This window comes from Nerophis ophidion, linkage group LG20 (genome assembly GCF_033978795.1).
Source record: "Nerophis ophidion isolate RoL-2023_Sa linkage group LG20, RoL_Noph_v1.0, whole genome shotgun sequence".
NCBI lineage: Eukaryota > Metazoa > Chordata > Actinopteri > Syngnathiformes > Syngnathidae > Nerophis > Nerophis ophidion.
In genome coordinates this window covers 15,417,931-15,435,430 of record NC_084630.1, presented here as the reverse complement: position 1 = coordinate 15,435,430, position 17,500 = coordinate 15,417,931, and the positions used below count along the sequence as shown (strand labels likewise).

General features: G+C 39.5%; 1 protein-coding gene across 1 annotated transcript in view; it reads left to right on the top strand.

Moving 5' to 3' along the window:
- Window positions 1-13,983: 13,983 nt before the first annotated feature.
- Window positions 13,984-17,500, top strand: part of LOC133538787 (tubulin beta chain-like) — a 13,309-nt gene continuing 9,792 nt past the window's right edge. The window contains exon 1 of the mRNA XM_061880572.1: window positions 13,984-14,151. Within this exon, the coding sequence (XP_061736556.1) occupies window positions 14,095-14,151 (57 nt within the window). The 5' untranslated portion in view covers window positions 13,984-14,094. The remainder of the gene's footprint in view (window positions 14,152-17,500) is intronic.

Here is a 17,500-nt window from a genome sequence, read left to right as displayed (position 1 = left end):
ACCGCTTGGCCTGTCGGTACCTGTCCACTGCCTCCGGAGTCCTATGAGCCAAAAGGACCCGATAGGACTCCTTCTTCAGCTTGACGGCATCCCTCACCGCTGGTGTCCACCAAGGGGTTTTAGGATTGCCGCCCCGACAGGCACCAACTACCTTGCGGCCACAGCTCCGATCTGCCGCCTCGACAATAGAGGTGCGGAACATGGTCCACTCGGACTCAATGTCCAGCACCTCCCTCGTGACATGTTCAAAGTTCTTCCGGAGGTGGGAATTGAAACTTTGTCTGACAGGAGACTCTGCCAGACGTTCCAATCAGACCCTCACAATGCGTTTGGGCCTCCCAGGTCTGTCCGGCATCCTCCCCCACCATCGCAGCCAACTCACCACCAGGTGGTGATCGGTAGAAAGCTCCGCCCCTCTCTTCACCCGAGTGTCCAAAACATGAGGCCGCAAATCCGATGACACAACTACAAAGTCGATCATGGAACTGCGGCCTAGGGTGTCCTGGTGCCAAGTGCACCAGGACACCCTATTTTAGTTTTACTGAGATTCAAGGATAGCCTGTTTTTATCAAACCATTTTTTTAATTTATTCATTTCTTCCGTTATTATTTGTATTATCTTCTGTGTGTTCTCTCCTGAACAGAAAGCAGTTGTGTCGTCTGCAAATAAAACTAACTTCAAGTCTTTTGTAACTTTGCAAATATCGTTTGTATAAAGATTGAACAATCTTGGTCCCAGTATTGATCCCTGGGGTACACCACAAGATATATCCAATCGTGTTGAACTATTTTCACTCATCTTCACATATTGCTTCCTGTTGGTTAAATAACTTCTTATCCAGCTCAAGACCAAACCTCTGATGCCATAACGTTCTAGTTTTTTAATTAAAATATCATGATTAATGGTGTCAAATGCTTTTGTTAAATCCATGAATACTGCGGCTGCACATTCCTTACCGTCTAATGCATTGGTAATTTCCTCTGTTATTTTGATTAATGCTATTGAAGTTGAGATATTTGCTCTAAATCCAAATTGGTTCTCCGCGAAACACATTTTCCATTCACATTTTACAGTCACTTAGTTGTGCCTAGGTGACCACTGCATGAGTATTTACTCTAGGATCAGCCTGATCCTAGAGTAAATAGGTAATTAAGTGTAATTAAACCAGCAGGTTTGTTATTATTGAATAGGCTTATGGGTAATTCACAAGGACAGACACAGGTACTAAATACAAGTACCGTATTTTTCGGGCTATAAGTCGCTTCGGAGTATAAGTCGCACCTGGCGAAAATGTATAATAAAGAAGAAAAAAAACATATATAAGTCGCACTCGAGTATAAGTCGCATTTTTGGGGGAAATTTATTTGATAAAACCCAACACCAAGAATAGACATTTGAAAGGCAATTTCAAAATAAATAAAGAATAGTGAACAACAGGCTGAATAAGTGTACGTTATATGACGCATAAATAACCAACTGAGAAGGTGCCTGGTATGTTAACATAACATATCATAAGAGTCATTCAAATAACTATAACATATAGAACATGCTATACGTTTACCAAACAATCTGTCACTCCTAATCGCTAAATCCCATGAAATCTTATACGTCTAGTCTCTTACGTGAATGAGCTAAATAATATTATTTGATATTTTACGGTAATGTGTTAATAATTCCACACATAAGTCGCTCCTGAGTATATGAAAAAAAACTGCGACTTATAGTCCGAAAAATACGGTAAGTACTAAGATGCACACAAAAGGAAAAAAATGAATGTTTGAGAAACATTTTTGAAGAAATGAAGAATTTTACTGAATGCTTGAGGCAAATATTTATTCTCCATAGTCCGAGGGCTTATTCACATCGTATCACAGAGATCAATGTGTGTTGGTTACAGTGATTTAGCGTTTGTGACAAAGAGCTGCTGTAGAAAATCAGTTACTGAGATACAAGCTCTTATAAGTGTCTTATTACCGCTGCCAAGCGTGAAATCGAATAATACAGGACTTGCCGACGGTGCCCGCATGGAAAAATATTATATCGTTTGGGGAGAGTTCACCAGCATACCTTGAGAGTTAGTAAATAAAGGTTTGTCAGCACATAGGCAGTAAATTCAACACCCATTTAGAATGCTAGTTTATGTTGTGTGTGTACTTGCTGTGTTACGTTATTATATATATATATATATATATATATATATATATATATATATATATATATATATATATATATATTATGTGTGTGTAATGCTGGAGAACAGCAAAGACTAACGGGTGGAACATGCAACAGCATATATAACAAAGTCCCAACAAAGAACGACGGCCAACACTCAAATTAATTAGTCCAAATTAAAAATGCAAAACAGGTGTGGGAAAGGCAGGAATTCAAAGTTGCTGCAGGAAACACAAACACAGAAGTGCCACCTAAAAAAAGCAAAGGACAGGAACTGAAGCAGTACACACAGGAAAACCCAGACAAACTCAAAATAAATCATGGCCTGGTGTGACGGCCATGACAACATCAATATAAGTATGACTATATTACAAACCCCGTTTCCATATGAGTTGGGAATTTGTGTTGGATGTAAATATAAAGGGAATACAATGATTTGCAAATCCTTTTCAACTTATATTCAGTTAAATGCACTACAAAGACAAGATATTGTATGTCCAAACTCATAAACTTTATTTTATTTTTTTGCAAATAATAATTAACTTAGAATTTCATGGCTGCAACACGTGCCAAAGTAGTTGGGAAAGGGCATGTTCACCACTGTGTTACATCACTTTTTCTTTTAACAACACTCAATAAACGTTTGGGAACTGAGGAACCTATTTGTTGAAGCTTTGAAAGTGGAATTCTTTCCCATTCTTGTTTTATGTAGAGCTTTATTCGTTCAACAGTCAAGAGTCTCCGCTGTTGTATTTTACGCTTTTATAATGTGCCACACATTTTTGATGGGAGACATGTCTGGACTGCAGGTGGGCCAGGAAATTACCCGCACTCTTTTACTACGAAACAACGCTGTTGTAACACGTGCCTTGGCATTGTCTTGCTGAAATAAGCAGGGGTGTCCATCATAACATTGTTGGGATGACAACATATGTTGCTCCAAAACCTGTATGGACCATTCAGCATTAATGGTGCCTTCACAGATGTGTAAGTTACCCATCCCTTGGGCACTAATACACCCCCATACCATCACAGATGCTGGCTTTTGAACTTTGCGCCTATAACAATCCGGATGGTTATTTTTTTCTTTGTTCCAGAGGACACCACATCCACAGTTTCTAAATATAATTTGAAATGTGCACTCGTCAGACCATAGAACACCTTTCTACTTTGCATCAGTCCATCTTAGATGAGCTCAGACCCAGAGAAGCCGGCGGCGTTCCTTGGTGTTGTTGACAAATGGGTTTTGCTTTGCATAGCAGAGTTTTAACTTGCACTTACAGATGTAGCAACCGACTGTAGTTACTGACAAGGGTTTTATGAAGTGTTCCTGAGCCCATGTGGTGATATCCTTTCCACACTGATGTTTGTTCTTGATGCAGTACCGCCTGAGGGATCAAAGGTCCGTTATATCATCTCTTACTTGCAGTGATTTCTCCAGATTCTCTGAACCTTTTGATGATTTTTACGGACCGAAGATGGTAAAATCCCTAAATTCCTTGCAATAGCTCGTCGAGAAATGTTGTTCTAAAACTGTTCGACAATTTGCTTACAAATTGGTGATCCTCGCCCCATCCTTGTTTGTGAATTACTTAGCATTTCATGGAAGCTGCTTTTATACCCAATCATGGCACCCACCTGTTCCCTATTAGCCTGCACACCTGTAGGATGTTCCAGATAAGTGTTTGATGAGAATTTCTCAACTTTATCAGTATTTATTTCCACCTTTCCCAACTTCACGTTTTGCTTGTATCAAATTCTAAAGTTAATGATTATTTGTTACAAAAAAAAATAAGTTTATCAGTTTGAACATCAAATATGTTGTCTTTGTAGCATATTCAACTGAATATGGGTTGAAAATAATTTGCAAATCATTGTATTCTGGGCTTCACGGTGGCAGAGGGGTTAGTGCGTCTGCCTCACAATACGAAGGTCCTCCAGTCCTGGGTTCAAATCCAGGCTCGGGATCTTTCTGTGTGGAGTTTGCATGTTCTCCCCGTGAATGCGTGGGTTCCCTCCGGGTACTCCAGCTTCCTCCCACTTCCAAAGACATGCACCTGGAAATAGGTTGATTGGCAACACTAAATGGGCCCTAGTGTGTGAATGTGAGTGTGAATGTTGTGTGTCTATCTGTGTTGGCCCTGCGATGACGTGGCAACTTGTCCAGGGTGTACCCCGCATTCCGCCCGATTGTAGCTGAGATAGGCGCTAGCGCCCCCCGCAACTCCAAAAGGGAATAAGCGGTAGAAAATGGATGGATGGATGTATTCTGTTTATATTTACATCCAACACAACTTCCCAATTCATATAGAAACAGGGTTTGTAATATTAATCAATCTACTTAGCGTAAATTATCCCCCTGTCTTTAAAAACCAGTGACACCTCTGTTCCGGACTTTATTCGAGAGTCTTTGAACGCACCACCAATGAAATGCAAAAATAAAACTAGTACAAAAATACCACTTTCACGACCCCGATGGTCGCGCGTGAGCCAGAGCCTATCCATGCTGACTGCAGACAAGAAGTAGGTCAGTCATTTAGAGGGCTCACAATTATTGACACTCACATTTACACCTTTACACAATTAGGAGTCTCCAATCAATTTAATAACGTTTGTTTTGAGATGTGGGAAGGCAGCTGAAGAACATGCAGACATGTAGGGATGCTCCAAGAGAGATTTGAAACCATATTCTGGCTGGGACACTAGGGCACTCTGTGGCCAATTACCATACATTTAAATTTAAAATACAATTACCTTAAATTCTCTAATGTATAACCAAGATATTTATGCACATGCATCTTAAAAGCAAAGATGGCAGGGTGTTGAATGGAAGCAGCTATTTTTGTTTTCATTTATTTGAAAGCTCATTATAGATAACGTATTTTTTGTTTTACTTAATTATTTGGAGCACATGAAACATTGGAGAGGGAAACATCCCTCTCTTTGCTCACAGGGTCAATAATCAACAGCAGATAACATTTTGACCATGTTGACCATTTATGATTTTTCAATTGCAGCTGCTGCCATCTTGTGGAGTAAATACAAACTACATTAAGACCATTGATGGGAAAAGGACCTTTGTAAAAGGCACTCGGCAATTTATTAGTAGTGTTAAATTTTGTTTTTATTTTGGAAATTAAAGCATATAAACTTAATTAGTTTGCTCTAAATGAACAAATAAAATCCCTTTTTTAATTTATTTGTTTAACATAAAAGCAGTGGGAGCCGAGTACTCATATTTTCAACTATCATACACAATTATGATATTAACCATACAGATTATTTTTTCATTACCTACTTCATCAGAAACACATTTACTTTAGAAAAAAAAAATAGCCTTTAAAATACATGTAGGTCATATTTTTGTTTTGTTTTTAAACACGTTTACACATGATCGCATTTTAAGAGACACATTTAGGAGACAAAGTTATGTATCAACGTCACACATATTAACTAAACCCACAAAATTAAACAAGGCTCTCATGCAGCGATTTAAAAGCCCACATTGTATTTACTTTTCTTGCTTCCGAAACAGTGTGATAGACTTATTTTTGACACGTTTTCAAAATCAGATTTATTTGTTAATTGATATGGAAATATATTTTCTTTTTAAATGGTTGTTAAGGAGATCTCAGAAACTTTCTATCATTCTATAAGACTGAAAACAAACACAACAGTTTACAAACTAACTTCCAAAACTTTGGAAAATCATTATTTTAAACATTTTACATTTTTATTTTAAAAAAAATACTAAAATAAAATTAAAAAAAAATGTAAAATAAAGAATTGATATAATTAATTGAAAAAAAAATACATTCTATCATTCCAGGACTGATGACAAACACACCAGTTTACAAAAAAAGACATGTTTCTTCACTTCCACGATTTTTTTAATTTTTAGTAAAAAAAACAATAAAATAAAAAAAATAAAACAATAAATGAATTAATTAATTTTAAAAAAAGTGTTAATAGATATGGAAATCATGAAAAAAAAGGTAGTTAAGGATATCTCCGAAACATTATATAATTCTATGACTAATGCCAAACACACTAGTTTACAAACTAAAGAAACATTTCCTCACTTCCACAATTTTTTTAAATCATTGTTATTTTATTTTTTGTCATTTAAAAAAAAATACAAAACAAAAATAATAGAAAAATGTTAAATAATAAATTAATGAATTATTTAATTAATTGAACACAATGAAAAACTCAGTTGTTAATTGATGTATAAGTCATTAAGAAAATGTTGTTAAGGACATCTCAGAAACATTCTACCATTCTCCTAACTTTACACATGCGCATATTGCCCGTCCGCTTAAAAGGGGTGGGGGGGTCGCACTAATATACAACGAAAACTTTAACCTTAGTCCTAACATAAATAATAAATATAAATCGTTTGAGGTGCTTACTATGAGGTCTGTCACACCGCTGCCTCTACACCTGGCTGTTATCTACCGCCCCCCAGGGCCCTATTCGGACTTTATCAATGAATTCTCAGAGTTCGTTGCTGATCTAGTGACACACGCCGATAATATAATCATAATGGGGGACTTTAATATCCATATGAATACCCCATCGGACCCACCGTGCGTAGCGCTCCAGACTATAATTGATAGCTGTGGTCTCACACAAATAATAAATGAACCCACGCATCGCAACGGTAATACCATAGACCTAGTGCTTGTCAGGGGTATCACCGCTTCCAAAGTTACGATACTCCCGTATACTAAAGTATTGTCCGATCATTACCTTATAAAATTCGAGGTTCAGACGCATGTTCGTCAAACTAATAATAATAATAACTGCTATAGCAGCCGCAACATTAATACGGCCACAACGACAACTCTTGCTGACCTACTGCCCTCGGTAATGGCACCATTCCCAAAATATGTGGGCTCTATTGATAACCTCACTAACAACTTTAACGACGCCCTGCGCGAAACCATTGATAACATAGCACCGCTAAAGTTAAAAAAGGCTCCAAAAAAGCGCACCCCGTGGTTTACAGAAGAAACTAGAGCTCAGAAATTATTATGCAGAAAGCTGGAACGCAAATGGCGCACGACTAAACTTGAGGTGCACCATCAAGCATGGAGTGATGGTTTAATAACTTATAAACGCATGCTTACCTTAGCTAAAGCTAATTATTACTCAAATCTCATCCACCGTAATAAAAACGATCCTAAATTTTTGTTTAGTACGGTAGCATCGCTAACCCAACAAGGGACTCCTTCCAGTAGCTCCACCCACTCAGCTGATAACTTTATGCAATTCTTTAGTAAGAAAATTGAAGTCATTAGAAAGGACATTAAAGACAATGCGTCCCAGCTACAACGGGGTTCTATTAACACTGACACGATTGTATATACGGCGGATACTGCCCTCCAAAATAGTTTCTCTCGTTTTGAGGAAATAACATTAGAGGAATTGTTACAACGTGTAAATGGAAAAAAACAAACATGTTTACTTGACCCTCTTCCTGGGAAACTGATCAAGGAGCTCTTTGTATTATTAGGTCCATCAGTGCTAAATATTATAAACTTATCACTTTCCTCGGGCACTGTTCCCCTAGCATTCAAAAAAGCGGTTATTCATCCTCTTCTTAAAAGACCTAGCCTCGATCCTGACCTCATGGTAAACTACCGACCGGTGTCTCACCTTCCCTTTATTTCAGAAATCCTCGAAAAAATTGTTGCGGAGCAGTTAAATGAACACTTAGCGTCTAACAATCTATGTGAAACCTTTCAATCCGGTTTCAGGGCAAATCACTCGACGGAGACAGCCCTCGCAAAAATGACTAATGATCTATTGCTAACGATGGATTCTGATGCGTCATCTATGTTGCTGCTCCTCGATCTTAGCGCTGCTTTCGATACTGTCGATCATAATATTTTATTAGAACGTATCAAAACACGAATTGGTATGTCAGACTTAGCCCTGTCTTGGTTTAACTCTTATCTTACTGATAGGATGCAGTGTGTCTCCCATAACAATGTGACCTCGGACTACGTTAAGGTAACGTGTGGAGTTCCCCAGGGTTCCGTCCTTGGCCCTGCACTCTTCAGCATCTACATGCTGCCGCTAGGTGACATCATACGCAAATACGGTGTTAGCTTTCACTGTTATGCTGATGACACCCAACTCTACATGCCCTTAAAGCTGACCAACATGCCGGATTGAAGTCAGCTGGAGGCGTGTCTTAATGAAATTAAACAATGGATGTCCGCTAACTTTTTGCAACTCAACGCCAAAAAAACGGAAATGCTGATTATCGGTCCTGCTAGACACCGAACTCTATTTAATAATACAACTCTAACATTTGACAACCAAACAATTAAACAAGGCGACACGGTAAAGAATCTGGGTATTACCTTCGACCCAACTCTCTCCTTTGAGGCACACATTAAAAGCGTTACTAAAACGGCCTTCTTTCATCTCCGCAATATCGCTAAAATTCGCTCCATTCTGTCCACTAAAGACGCTGAGATCATTATCCATGCGTTTGTTACGTCTCGCCTCGACTACTGTAACGTATTATTTTCGGGTCTCCCCATGTCTAGCATTAAAAGATTACAGTTGGTACAAAATGCGGCTGCTAGACTTTTGACAAGAACAAGAAAGTTTAATCACATTACGCCTGTACTGGCTCACCTGCACTGGCTTCCTGTGCACTTAAGATGTGACTTTAAGGTTTTACTACTTACGTATAAAATACTACACGGTCTAGCTCCATCCTATCTTTCCGATTGTATTGTACCATATGTCCCGGCAAGAAATCTGCGTTCAAAGGACTCCGGCTTATTAGTGATCCCCAAAGCCCAAAAAAAGTCTGCGGGCTATAGAGCGTTTTCCGTTCGGGCCCCAGTACTCTGGAATGCCCTCCCGGTAACAGTTCGAGATGCCACCTCAGTAGAAGCATTTAAGTCTCACCTTAAAACTCATTTGTATACTCTAGCCTTTAAATAGACTCCCTTTTTAGACCAGTTGATCTGCCGTTTCTTTTCTTTTTCTTCTATGTCCCACTCTCCTTTGTGGAGGGAGTCCGGTCCGATCCGGTGGCCATGTACTGCTCGCCTGTGTATCGGCTGGGGACATTTCTGCGCTGCTGATCCGCCTCCGCTTGGGATGGTTTCCTGCTGGCTCCGCTGTGAACGGGACTCTCGCTGCTGTGTTGGATCCGCTTTGGACTGGACTCTCGCGACTGTGTTGGATCCATTATGGATTGATCTTTCACAGTATCATGTTCTCATATGTTCTCATAGTCATCAGTATCATCAGTATCACAGTATCATGTTCTCATAGTCATTATTGTCACCGATGTCCCACTGGGTGTGAGTTTTCCTTGCCCTTATGTGGGCCTGCCGAGGATGTCGTAGTGGTTTGTGCAGCCCTTTGAGACACTAGTGATTTAGGGCTATATAAGTAAACATTGATTGATTGATATGACTGATGACAAACACACCAGTTTACAAACTAAAGACATGTTTCCTCACTTCCAAACATTTTGAAAATCATTATTTTTAAAATTTAAAATTTGTCATTTTTGAAAAAAATCCCCCCACCCAAAAAAGAACTAAAGACATGTTTTCTCAATTCCACATTTTTTTAAACCTTTTTTTTGTTTGTTTACTCTTTTAAAATACAAAAAAACAAACAACATTTTTTTTAAATTATAAATAAATCCATCCATTCATCCGTTTTCTTCCGGTTATCCGAGGTCGGGTCGCGGGGGCAGCAGCCTAAGCAGGGAAGCCCAGACTTCCCTCTCCCCAGCCACTTTGTCTAGCTCTTCCCGGGGGATCCCGACGCGTTCCCAGGCCAGCCGGGAGACAAAGTCTTCCCAACGTGTCCTGGGTCTTCCCCGTGGCCTCCTAACGGTTGGACCTGCCCTAAACACCTCCCTCGGGAGGCGTTCGGGTGGCATCCTGACCAGATGCCCGAACCACCTCATCTGGCTCCTCTCGATGTGGAGGAGCAGTGGCTTTACTCTGAGTTCCTCCCGGATGGCAGAGCTTCTCACCCTATCTCTAAGGGAGAGCCCCATCACCCGGTGGAGGAAATTCATTTTGGCCGCTTGTACCCGTGATCTTGTCCTTTCGGTCATGACCCAAAGCTCATGACCATAGATGAGCATGGGAACGTAGATCGACCGGTAAATTGAGAGCTTTGCCTTCCGGCTCAGCTCCTTCTTCACCACAACGGATCGGTACAACGTCCGCATTACTGAAGACGCCGCACCGATCCGCCTGTCGATCTCACGATCCGCTCTTCCCTCACTCGTGAACAAGACTCTTAGGTACTTGAACTCCGCCACTTGGGGCAGGGTCTCCTCCCCAACGCGGAAATGGCACTCCACCCTTTTTTGGGAGAGAACCATGGACTCGGACTTGGAGGTGCTGATTCTCATTCCGGTCGCTTCACACTCGGCTGCAAACCGATCCAGTGAGGGCTGAAGATCCCGGCCAGATGAAGCCATCAGGACCACATCATCTGCAAAAAGCAGAGACCTAATCCCGTGGCCACCAACCGGATCCCCTCAACGCCTTGGCTGCGCCTAGAAATTCTGTCCATAAAAGTTATGAACAGAATCGGGGACAAAGGACAGCCTTGGCGGAGTCCAACCCTCACTGGAAACGTGTCCGACTTACTGCCGGCAATGCGGACCAAGCTCTGACACTGATCGTACAGAGAGCAGACCGCCACAATAAGACAGTCCGATACCCCATACTCTCTGAGCACTCCCCACAGGACTTCCCGAGTGACACGGTCGAATGCCTTCTCCAAGTCCACAAAGCACATGTAGACTGGTTGGGCAAACTCCCATGCACCCTCAAGAACCCTGCCGAGAGTATAGAGCTGGTCCACAGTTCCACGACTAGGACGAAAACCACACTGTTCCTCCTGAATCCGAGGTTCGACTATCCGGCCTCCTCTCCAGTACACCTGAATAAACCTTACCGGGGAGGCTGAGGAGTGTGATCCCACGATAGTTGGAACACACCTTCCGGTCTCCCTTCTTAAAGAGAGGGGCCACCACCCTGGTCTGCCAATCCAGAGGTACCGCACCCGATGTCCACACGATGCTGCAGAGTCTCGTCAACCAAGACAGCCCCATAGCATCCAGAGCTTTAAGGAACTCCGGGCGGATCTCATCCACCCCGGGGACTTGCCACTGAGGAGCTTTTTAACTACCTCAGCCTCAGAAATAGGAGAGGCCCCAGGCATTGCTTCCTCATAGGAAGACGTGTTGGTGGGATTGAAGAGGTCTTCGATGTATTCCTTCCACCTATCCACAACATCCGCAGTTGAGGTCAGCAGAACACCATCCGCACCATACACGGTGTTGACAGTGCACTGCTTCCCCTTCCTGAGGCAGCAAATGGTGGTCCAGAATTGCTTCGAAGCCGTCCGGAAGTCGTTTCCCATGGCTTCCCCGTACTAATAGATAAATAAATACATTAATTAGTTAATTTAAAAAAAATGGACACATTTATGAAAAAAAGTGGAACCCTTGCAGTCAATCAATACAGGTACAGAGCCAACATTTCAACATCAATGACATTTATTTAAAAAAAACGGAATAAATTGCCATTACAATAGATGGTCAACAGCGTGCATAGCTGCAGTGTTTGTAGATCAAATAAAGCATTTGACACAATTAATCATAATATCTTAGTCAAATGGCATCAATCAATCAATGTTTATTTATAGAGCCCTAAATCACAAGTATCTCAAAGGGCTGCACAATCCACAGGGACATCCTCGGTTCAGATTCCACATCAGGGCAAGGAAAAACTCAATCAAGTGGGATGACAATGAGCAATCTTGGAGAGAACCACAGGGTGTATCTTGAACCAGAAGCTACTTAACCAACAGGAAGTGAGACGTGAAACAGGCCGAACACACTTCTACAGCTCTAAATATATCCTGTGGCGTACTTCAGGGATCAAATTGTGATATCACTACATAAACAACATTTGTAAAGTTACAAAAGACTTAGAGGACTTAAGGTTAGTGTTATTCGCAGATGACACAACAGTGTTTTGCTCAGGAGAGAACTCCCAGAAGCTTAAACAAATAATAACATAAGAAATTGACAAACTAAAGACATGGTTGGACAAAATCCGACTACTCTTGAATCTCAGTAAAAGTAAAATAATGCTATTTGGTAGAAGCAGAATAGAAAGTCAATGGTGGACATATACAGCGTAAAAAAGGATTTTGGTGTAAAAAGTATCAAATTAACTGAATATGAAAATATACAACATAAGGTGGTAATAAATACATCAAAATATATATTAGACCAAAAATGAGTCAATAATCTCTACTGCATAAATAAATTAGTACCATAACCAGAAGCGTGGGCAACATTTTTTGTAACTTTGAAATACCTGTGTGTTTTAATACATTCTCATTCAACTAATAGACAGCATATTAGGATGCTTTATCTCAGAAACCAATATTCAAAATAGACATTTCATAGACTCAAATTAAATTAAAAAGCGTTACTAAAACGACCTTCTTTCATCTTCGTAATATCGCTAAAATTCGCTCCATTTTGTCCACTAACGACGCTGAAATCATTATCCATGTGTTTGTTACGTCTCGTCTCGATTACTGTAACGTATTATTTTCGGGTCCCCCTATGTCTAGCATTAAAAGATTACAGTTGGTACAAAATGCGGCTGCTAAACTTTTGACAAGAACAAGAAAGTTTGATCATATTACGCCTGTACTGGCTCACCTGCACTGGCTTCCTGTGCACTTAAGATGCGACTTTAAGGTTTTACTACTTACGTATAAAATACTACACGGTCTAGCTCCATCCTATCTTGCCGATTGTATTGTACCATATGTCCCGGCAAGAAATCTGCGTTCAAAGGACTCCGGCTTATTAGTGATTCCCAAAGCCCAAAAAAAGTCTGCGGGCCATAGAGCGTTCGGGCTCCAGTACTCTGGAATGCCCTCCCGGTAACAGTTCGAGATACTACCTCAGTAGAAGCATTTAAGTCTCACCTTAAAACTCATTTGTATACTCTAGCCTTTAAATAGACCTCCTTTTTAGACCAGTTGATCTGCCGCTTCTTTTCTTTTTCTCCTCTGTCCCCCCCCTCCCTTGTGGAGGGAGTTTGGTCCAATGACCATGGATGAAATACTGGCTGTCCAGAGTCGGGACCCAGGATGGACCGCTCGTCGGGACCCAGGATGGACCGCTCGCCTGTGTATCGGTTGGGGACATCTCTGATCCGACTCCGCTTGGGATTGTTTCCTGTGGACGGGACTCTCGCTGCTGTCTCGGATCCGCTTTAAACTGAACTCTCGCAGCTGTGTTGGAGCCACTATGGATTGAACTTTCACAGTATTATGTTAGACCCGCTCGACATCCATTGCTTTCGGTCCCCTAGAGGGGGGGTGGTTTCCCACATATGAGGTCCTATCCAAGGTTCTCATAGTCATCATTGTCACTGGCGTGCCACAGGGCGTGACTTTTCCTTCCCCTTATGTGGGTTCTTCTGAGGATATCGTAGTCGTAGTGGTTTGTACAGTCCTTTTGAGACATTTGTGTTTTAGGGCTATATAAATAAACATTGATTGATTGATTGAAATATTATATGCACCAAGGGTCAGAGTCGGAGTGGGTGTCACACAACAGCATGCATGACCTTTGTCTTCTGTGTTGAACTTGAAAGCAGGATGTTTATCTGCACTGTGTCAGATATAAATCCTATCCTGCAATAACCGGTTTGTCCCTTAATGCTGACGAGGCCTGCAGCCACGAGCCAGTTGTGATGACATCACGCTACGGGAAGTAGAGCACTGAGGGGAAGGACAGGGCTTAGCAGCTCATGAGACTTTGCACACAGGGCTCCGTCATTGATCCACAGTCGGCACCCGAGCAGCAACACACAGCACAGAAACATGCGTGAGATCGTTCATCTGCAGGCCGGACAATGTGGGAACCAGATTGGAGCAAAGGTAGACTAAAATGACACATTACCAACATGTTGTTTGTCGCTTTGTGTAAAGTTATGAGGCCTCACTAAATAGGTCAACATTGAGCAAGTGTGAACCCACACCCACCATGACATTTTCAAACCTTTGCCTAGAGAAATAATGTGTTTTCTGTGTGTGTTTTTTTACACCCACACACCCACACAAGTATATATATTTCTATGTATATGTGTGTGTGTATATATATATATGTATATATATATATATATATATATATATATATATATATGTGTATGTGTGTATGTGTATATATGTATATGTATGTATGTGTATGTGTATATATGTATATGTATGTATGTATATGTATGTGTATATATATATATATGTATGTATATATATATATATATATATATATATATATATATATATATATATATATATATATGTATATGTATATGTATATGTATATATATATATATGTATATGTGTGTGTGTGTATATACAGTGGGGCAAAAAAGTATTTAGTCAGTCACTGATTGTGCAAGTTCTCCCAGTTAAAATGAGGACATAGGTCTGTAATTTTCATCCTAGGTACACTACAACTGTGAGAGACAAAATGTGAAAAAAAAATCCAGGAATTCACATTGTAGGAATTTTAAAGAATGTATTTGTAAATTATGGTAGAAAATAAGTATTTGGTCAACCATTCAAAGCTCTCACTGATGGAAGGAGGTTTTGGCTCAAAATCTCACGATACATGGCCCCATTAATTCTTTCCTTAACACGGATCAATCGTCCTGTCCCCTTAGCAGAAAAACAGCCCCAAAGCATGATGTTTCCACCCCCATGCTTCACAGTAGGTATGGTGTTCTTGGGATGCAACTCAGTATTGTTCTTCCTCCAAACCCGACAAGTTGAGTTAATACCAAAAAGTTCTATTTTGGTTTCATCTGACCACATGACATTCTCCCAATCCTCTGCTGTATCATCCATGTATATAAATATATATATATATAATATATATATATGTGTGTGTGTATATGTATATGTATGTGTGTGTGTATATGTATATGTGTGTGTGTATATGTATATATGTATATATATATATATATATATATATATATATATATATATATATATATATATATGTGTGTGTCTATATATATATATATATATATATTTCCCTACAAGCCTGTTTCACAGGTTTCCCATAAAATGGATAACAGCTTTGACCAATTTCTATGTATTACTTAAAAGAAAACTAGTTATGTTAAATAAAACTCTTCCCAATTACTTAATAAAGTCAATTACAAATAAGGCGACAAGAGAAGTATGCAGGAAAGAAAAAAAAACTGTTGTTTTTTCGAATAGTTTAAGAATCAATACAAATAATATAAATAATTGTGATTGATCGGAATGATATATATATATATATATATATATATATATATATATATATATATATATATATATATATATATATATAATATGCATTTTGTATGACTAGATATGACTTATATTCTCCATTTAAAATGATTTTATGTTTTGCGTGTGTATTTTCTTATATTGTATTGTTTTGTTAAAGCACACATACAATTGTGTGACTTAACAAAGGAGTACAAATTGACAGAAACATGGGATAGAAATAAAAAGGACGTGATGTTCGATAAACGGCAGTTGGTTCATTTGCAAAATTCCCCGACGGAGACTCATCAAAGTCTGTGGGACAGTTTTAAACCACAAACAAAAAACAAAAGGTCCTACTTAACTTTCTGTGGGAGAATGTGGCTAGTTTTACCTTTTGGGGAATGAATGGGTCACTGCAACAGGTTCTGAGATTCAGTTATAGCACCTGAATGAAGCTTATGACCAAATTAGATGTGGTGTTACCATTTTTCTTTATTTAAAAAATATATATATGTATGCTAATTTCTTAAAATATGGGCTAAACTAGCAGGACACGTTACTCCTGTTGTGTGTAAGGTTAGACTTGTGTTTTTTTTTCCAGGGCATAGTTTTATGCTGATACACAAAGCATGACACATAACAGCTATGATGCAACCGTGCATTCACAGACTTGCTTTTGTTTAGCTTCTCATCATGTCTTTGCTGCTCTCATAATGTCTTTACAGAGCAGCGTAGTGAAACTAAATCTGTTATTCCTATTAGAGCTCACCTACATAGTCTTCTCTCGAGTAAAACAGCAGGATTTATGGTGAGAGGACTTTTTGTATTACTCAATGTCAAATTGTAATAATACAGCAAATGCAGTTCCTCTGTGTAGATTTTCACTCCATGTAAATATATTTAGGTATAACAAAAGGTGTGAAGGAAAAGCAATTGCTTAGGTCAGTGCCAGGTTCTCAGACTAGTACCACATCAGGAAAAAACTTGGCTCGCCAAGTGCCACCATAATGACCAACATTAAAATACAGTAGCATAGTAGGCCCAAGTATTCATTAAAACAAGGCAGATATCTTATTAAAAGAGTATATTGAATACAGTTGGTCACTGCAACATTACACACCGTTTGAACAGTAACACTGTGTCTCGATATAGAAAAATAAAACACTGTACTTTAATCAAGGAATTATTTGGCCTACCACTAGATGGAGCCCGCATACCACTAGTGATACACACACCACCATTGGATAATCACTGGTTTAGTGGTTATTAACTTGCTAAATAGTTCTTACGCATTTTCACACCATTGTGCCTCATTTAGGTATAACAAAACAATAGTTACCCCTAAAAGGTGTGAAGAAAAAGCTATTAAGTAGGTCAATGCTAGGGTTTTCAAACTAATTGTCACTAAGTACCACATCAGACGAAACTTGACTCTCCAAGTGCCACCATAATGACCAACATTAAAATACAGTAGCATAGTAGGCCCAAGTATTCATTAAAACAAGGTAGATAAATTATTAAACGAGTATATTGAATACAGTTGGTCACTGCAACATTACATACTCGTTTGAACAGTAACACTCTGTCTCAATATAGGAAAATAAAACACTGTACTTTAATCAAGTGATTATTTGGCCTACCACTAGATGAACCCCGCGTACCACTAGTTGTACACACACCACCGTTGGATAATCACTGGTTTAGTGGTTATTAACTTGCTAAATAGTTCGTACGTAGTTTCACACCATTGTGCCTCATTTAGGTATAACAAAACAATAGTTACCCTTAAAAGGTGTGAAGAAAAAGCTATTAATTAGGTCAATGCTAGGGTTCTCAAGCTAGTTGTCACCAAGTACCACCTCAGGAAAAAACTTGGCTCGCCAAGTGCCACCATAATGACCAACATTAAAATACAGTAGCATAGTAGGCCTAAGTATTCATAAAAACAAGGCAGATATCTTATTAA